This window comes from Limulus polyphemus, unplaced genomic scaffold (genome assembly GCF_000517525.1).
Source record: "Limulus polyphemus unplaced genomic scaffold, Limulus_polyphemus-2.1.2 Scaffold547, whole genome shotgun sequence".
NCBI classification, from domain to species: Eukaryota; Metazoa; Arthropoda; class Merostomata; order Xiphosura; family Limulidae; genus Limulus; species Limulus polyphemus.
The window spans coordinates 152,439-159,332 of NW_013666157.1; the positions used below are offsets into that span (position 1 = coordinate 152,439).

The window sequence follows — 6,894 nt, forward strand, 5'->3', positions numbered from 1 at the left end:
GATAAAAATGGTAAATTAAAACAGGTAGAATCTACATTTATATTCCATTTTTAATGGCTTTCTTCAAATTAATGATTTAATGCCCTTTAAATATTTTAGTTATATTAATTTCATTAAGATAATTTAAAAAATTAAGAAATAGTTTAAGGAATACATTTTTAAAGCTATTCTAATAATAACAGACTTAATCCATTGCTCATATAATTTCAGGTCAATAAAGAAAAGAAATAGTGCAAGGATTAATTTTTAATGATTTCAGTGTCCAAAACAAATCATAAAGTACATTAAATACACGTATTTATATAATTTTTATATAGCAGTTTGATCTACATTAACTATATATACACAATATTTCACAAAATGTTCATAAAACAAGTATATCAGAGCAAAATATACTAAAATACCTACCCTTCCATGATACCAATCTTCACAAATAATACATTGGACCATTTCATCTGGAACCTAGTGAAAGAAACAACAAATTCCATAACGTTCGAGACAAAATTTAATCAATAATTGTTCAGATGATAACAAAAATAAGAAATAGTTTAAGGATTGATTTTAATGCTTTTCTAATAATAATAATAATACTAATAGACTTAATCCATTGTTCAGATAATCTCAGTTCAATATAGATAAGAAAAGGTGTAAGGATTAATTTTTAATGATATTCTAAGAGCACAAAACAAAACTTGAAAATACATTAAATACACATATTTGTATAAATGTTATATAACAACTATCTAGTTATTATTTAACTTTATTATTATTTTTTCTGACTCAGTTTCATAGACCAAAACTGCAGTTACTTGTAGGTTATTACAAACAGTTCTAGGAATGTTCTCACTGGTTCATGGGCATCTTTGTGCATCATCTGTTTAATCAATTTCAGTTCAGGACTATTGAAGGCATATGTAATTTCCATTTTATGAATTATATGCATAAATTTTGTTATTCATATTCCTTCCAAATAAAATGGGTTTGCTCAATATCATTTGAAGTTGGTTTGACATCTTCATATTGGTAGTTTATCCAAACTCCAACTAGGATTTTTTGTAATTTCTTTTAACTGTTCATCTCCACTATTGTTCCTGCTTTTCTGTGCTTATTGTTACTTTCTTTAAAATACAAAGACTAAGTGTCCCACACGAAACTCTAATAACAAGTTTTATATTTTGTAATATCTCTCTCCAAACTAAATATGACACTCCACATTCTAATAACAAATTTTATGTCAGTAACAATTTCTCTTTCCAGACTTGATATACCTCCTTCTTGTTTTAAACCTAAATATATAATTGCTTTTAGATAGTTTATGATTTTTTCTCATTTTGACATTACAGATTTAAAATTACAAATTTGAAAAATTTTAGAAGTTAATTGATATTGTCGCAAATATTACTTGAGATAGATTATTATAAATAATTCATACATACATATGCGTGTATACAAACAAAAGATGGTTCAACAGCACATAAATTTTTAACTTTCATGTTTCAGATTGATGTACATAAGCATGTCTAACACTGACAAAGGACCCAAGTTTTGGCACTAGAGATCAAACATTATCCACACGGAAAAAATTTAAATGTGGAAAACTAGCTTTTAGGCCACCATGTGCACATGATATACACCTCATTGGGGTGAGATGTGGGTTAGTTATTTAAACAAATGCAGAGAGCTTAAATAATTGACTGATAAAAATTACGTCTAACATGGTAGGAAAGGTCCATCGTAAAAGTTAGTTTTTTAATTTTAATAATTTTTAACATATGGAAATAACAATGTTTAATTACAATTTCATTTAATTACAATTTTGAACACAACTTTACTTCAGTTTCTATATTGACTAAATTTATCATTTTGAATGTAATCAATCATATAATATAATTTTATAAAACTTTATTCTTGAGATGAAAGTCAGTTTTGCTGTAAAATATTAAAGAATGCAAGATGAAATCTGGCCATCACCTAAAGAAAGGTTATAACAAACCAAAAAAGTCTGATATGAATAAATAAAGCAACAAGTATAAACACCTTAATATAAATCATTTGAGAACCATACATCATTTTAACAAAAATTAAGTTAGTGATACAAATCAATAATATACCTCCATAGAATTATGAGTTATCAGTTTTTTGTTTTTGTATTTATAAAGTAAAATTAAATACAAACCATGCAATACATATTATTGAGTTATGATGGCTTTATCTTTTACACTGAATTATACATAAAACCACAGACTAGGCCTACAATGAATAGTTAACATCAACAGTCAACATTCAGTTGTGTGAAGACTCATTAACAATTCTACCATCAAACAAGGGAGATCAGAAATATAAAAATTTTTTTAAATAATTTTCATTGAACTGACTTGAAGACACTAGCATTCCATCTGTCAGTTACTAACAACTGTGAACATTTTAAATGATCAAGCATAGGCCTACTGGAATGGTGTGGCAGCTTAAGAGAAACTCAGTAAGTTAAGTGACTGGAAGGCATAATCAATTTATTCAGTAAGAACATATAATGTTAGGCCAGAAATACATAAGTACATTTTACGCAATTTTATCTTGGCAACTCATTCCACCAATAAAAATTTACCATGTGTCACCAACTGAAAACTTGTCAACATATTTTTGACTGGCAATTGAAATTCTAGAAAAGATCACTACTCTATTTTCAGTATTTCAGTTGATAATTTGTCTATGAGCCTGAGAGTGTTCAGCCGATACTGCTCTTTCTGATCACCTGATTTCAATCCCAATTTAGCTAACCAGGAAGTACGGTTAGAGACAAGTGTACGTATGAGGAAACTTTGTATATCAACTTTTTTCATGATAGAAAATATTTTTGGGATGTTAAATGTGCAACATATAAAGGGTGTAATAAAGCACAGGGACATGCTTAAAACCTTTTTAATCCCACAGAATTATCTATATTATCTATGAAGTGAAGAAGTTAAAAAAATCAATACACTTAATATTCAATTTTGTTACACACATTTGTTGAGTAATTACTTTAAAAAACACGAAGGTTTATTTAAAGTGATGTTTTAGACAAATATATTTTATTTGAAAAGGCAGCTTTTCTACTGGTAAAGCAAACAAGATAAATTAAAATTCGGAATATAAACACCAGCAAATAGTTACTGTAAAAAAGTAAGCAAACAAAGGGTAGAGATACTGTAGACATTATTTACTCAAACTACAAATCCCTATTTTGACTCCACCAAAGGCTTTTCTAGCTTTTCTGAGCATTTGTTTTGAATAGTCTGTGTGCAAAGTAATTTTCATATTAGAATTAAAAATACTTTTCCTCATCTCAAAAATCTCACATTTCCATTGTGTAATCCTTAAAGCCTCCTAAATGCCTTTCATATGTATTTCTTTAAGTAAAACTTTATAGTTTATCTGTTATTTTCTCTACCCTGTCTCACAATGGGATTGGCCAATTTGACCAACTTTATAACCACCCCCTAAAAAAATCGAAATAAGCCTAAATTAACCTTATTTTCCTTATGAAATGAATTCAAATTGTAACATGAAACTACATTCGTTTATACTAAGTAGGTCTAAGTTCATAACATTATACATCTATTTATATATAAATTTTATTGTTTTATTGGTTTTGAACCATGTCCAACTACTATCCACGCCATTATTAGTTTTAAATCACTTGGGGAACATGCAGTTCATGTTATGCTATCAAATTACATTACCCATGAGCTGCTCGTGTGTGCACCTCGTGAACCATTTTAATTATATTATTATTATTACTTATTTTACCTAATCTAGACCTAATAAAGATTTTAGTTACTTATATAATAATATATACAGAATAAATATGAAAAACAAGAAATAAAGTACTTATCCTATATTCTGTATTCTTGCTCTCAGGTTTTCAAAGAGAGTTAACCCTAATTTTTTATGCTATAGATACTAATGGACTAATATTTCACTAAAGAATATAGACTAATAGCATGCAAAAGTAGACAAATTTACTTATCTCTAAAAATTTTCATGGCTTTCTCACTGTGCGACAAGAGCCACTATAAAATTCATCCAAGCTAGTTGTTAACTTTCCCACTGGAATGAATCGTGTACTGTCAGTGAAATTATACAATACGTCAATTGATAGATGAAAACCTTGACTTTCTATTGGTTATAGGTAAAATATAATGAAATGTAAAAGAGAACTATCAACGAATTGTGAAAGAGAGGATGTGACAGGTTGGTGTGGAAAGAGTGGTCTAATTTTCTATTTGAAAGCTCTGTAACCAAACAAAATTGGAGGCTATACAAATTATGGTTTGTTTGAGCTATAATGATTTTATTGAGAGTATTTTACATTTAATTTCATACTTTTTTGAGGGGTGGTGTATAAAATAGGGATAATGACATGCCAAGAGAAAATGTATCACATGGGTCACACTAGGGGAAATTCAGGATTTTCTAAAATATTGCCTTGTTGAATTAAGAACTTAAAAGTTGTATGTTAGTAAAATATGGATTATTAGCTAAGATTTTATGTTACTCTAATTGGTATAATAAACAAAAAGTAGTTTAATAAAATTTTGAATGCAAGAAACTAAAACCATGTGTCATGCACAGTAAAAGATACCTGGGGCGATATGGTTGATAGGTTCATTGGGGAGATCTGCATTTGTATGTAGATGTCTGTAAGGAGGGAATGATACTCAGAGTAAGAGAAATTGTTTAGTTTGATGCAGAGAAAGGAAGCTTTTCTATCCTTCGCCTCCCTTCATCTTCTGCAGCAACCAAATACTTAAGCGTAATAGACTTACTTCAAAGAGAAATGGCATGTTAATAGAAATAGAAAATCTGCAAATTCTGTTCTGAGAAACTCAAAGTGGAGGCCAAGTGTATGAACATGCATGTTCCATTTCAGGTTATTGACCTCAAAGTGAGTCTGAATCTTCTGACGAGTCAGCCTTTCAATAAGCATATTCACACAACAGGAACATGTGGTAGACAAGGCTGAGGAGTTGGTTGAAATTAGAAACAAGAGTAAGACGTAGATGGAGAAGAATTGTGTCAGGAAACAAAAACATTTGAAATTAAAGTTCCTAAATTTTAAATTACAAGCTTATATCTAAAACATAAAAAAGAGAAAAAAATATTATTTTGTGAAATAATCACTCAATTACTACTGTAATTAGTTTAGTGTTTGACTAATGTGTACTTTGAGAAAAATCTTCCTACAGTCACAGGATTACTAGAAAATACTGTAGCTTATACTTAACATTTTTCACATTATCAGTAATGTTACATTACTAAATTGAATAAAAAAGTAATACATACATACATATATAAATATATAAATTTTACTGAATTTGTTTTAAATAACTATTTTGGTTAATTAAAACAGGTAAAATATAAACACAGAGCTGTTGGACAAATCTTCTACATCTTACTAGCTGCCTTCACAATCTACAGATTTGCCTTGAGCAAAACATTCCAAGTAAAATTTATAATGTTTAAAAATCTTACAAGAATTACTTGACATACAGATTCATTACTAGACAATTTTTCCATCATGTAATTAAGAAAATTACAAAAAATATTGAAATTAGGGTTGGAAAAAAGTTATATTAACATATTATTCATTTCATGCTGCAAAACAGGCATTCATATTTTACAAATGAAAGCACACTATATTTTGTATATCAGAATAGCAGATATTTATTGAGCTTTCTAATGTTTAACATCAATATTCTGATCTTCTCTTTGTATAGTACAAACTAATACAGCATTAATTAATACTCACTTCATCATCTGGGTCAGGATATGGTCGTTCACATGAACAGTATCTTCCTCTGAAGTTATGGTTGTATTCATTTTGATAATTCAATCCATCTTTCTTCTGTAATAACCCCCCCCAAAAAAAAGTACAATAAAGGTTTCATCATTCCTGAATACTTATAAACATTCTTTTTAGGTGGATGTTATAAAACCTTGTGTACTATAGACAAAATAACACAATACACTTAAAGCTTTTTAAAATAGAGAACTTTGGGTTGCAGAATAAAATTACCATTTTCACAGCTACTCAAACTTTCCATTAACTACTTAATTGTTGAAACACTACTAACAACAAGGGCACCCTACTAATTCTTTACTATATATTTTAGTACCAATAAATGCTTGTTATATTGATTATGTAAGACCAAGAATCATCCATACTGAGGAATGGATAGGATCGTGTGCATGTTGCTTTGTGAGATACAAAGACTTGTCTTAATTACAAAATGATTTACTATGTCATTGTTTTTTTATCCCACATGCATTTTATTCATTCTATTTGTAATCTTTTGTTAAATGTCAGTAGGCCACATGGTTGTTCCTTGTGGGCCAGATGTAGCCCACAAGATGACAGTTGAGGAGCCCTGACATGTGGCAGGGTAGTCACAGAAACATTTTTTAGTTTGCCTGTTATCATTATTAAGACTATTTGTAATTAACTGTAATTATTACTGTTGAATTACAGCAGGTCTTTCGATAGTTATTACATAATTGTAACAAGTGACTATACGAAGTAAAAAGTGACACATCTTCAAAAATTTCAATAAAAATGAATACTTGCAATAAATTAGCTTAAGACATCTTAAGAAAGCATAGTTCTAAAGAAACTGTCAAAAGAACTTTAAACACCTAAATTTGCGAATGAAGGAAATGACCACCTTTATTAGCATCGAGCAACTTCAAAAACACTTAACTACAAATGCAAAAAAATAACTTAGTCCAGGGGCTAAAAAAAACAAGAAAAAAGACCAAAGAGAAAAGAAAAACGTAAGATTTATTACTAAAAACTAAACTATACTTTATTAGTCTGCTACACTTACTAACTACTTACCTACGTATACTAGAATA

At 28.9% G+C, this 6,894-nt stretch overlaps 1 protein-coding gene across 1 annotated transcript in view; it reads right to left on the reverse strand.

Moving 5' to 3' along the window:
* Window positions 1-6,894, reverse strand: part of LOC106459014 (putative E3 ubiquitin-protein ligase UBR7) — a 61,780-nt gene that overhangs the window by 33,555 nt on the left and 21,331 nt on the right. The window contains exons 3-4 of the mRNA XM_022385394.1: window positions 5,792-5,899; window positions 409-462 (exon numbers count right to left, since the gene is read on the reverse strand). Coding sequence (XP_022241102.1) covers window positions 409-462; window positions 5,792-5,899 — 162 coding nt within the window. The remainder of the gene's footprint in view (window positions 1-408; window positions 463-5,791; window positions 5,900-6,894) is intronic.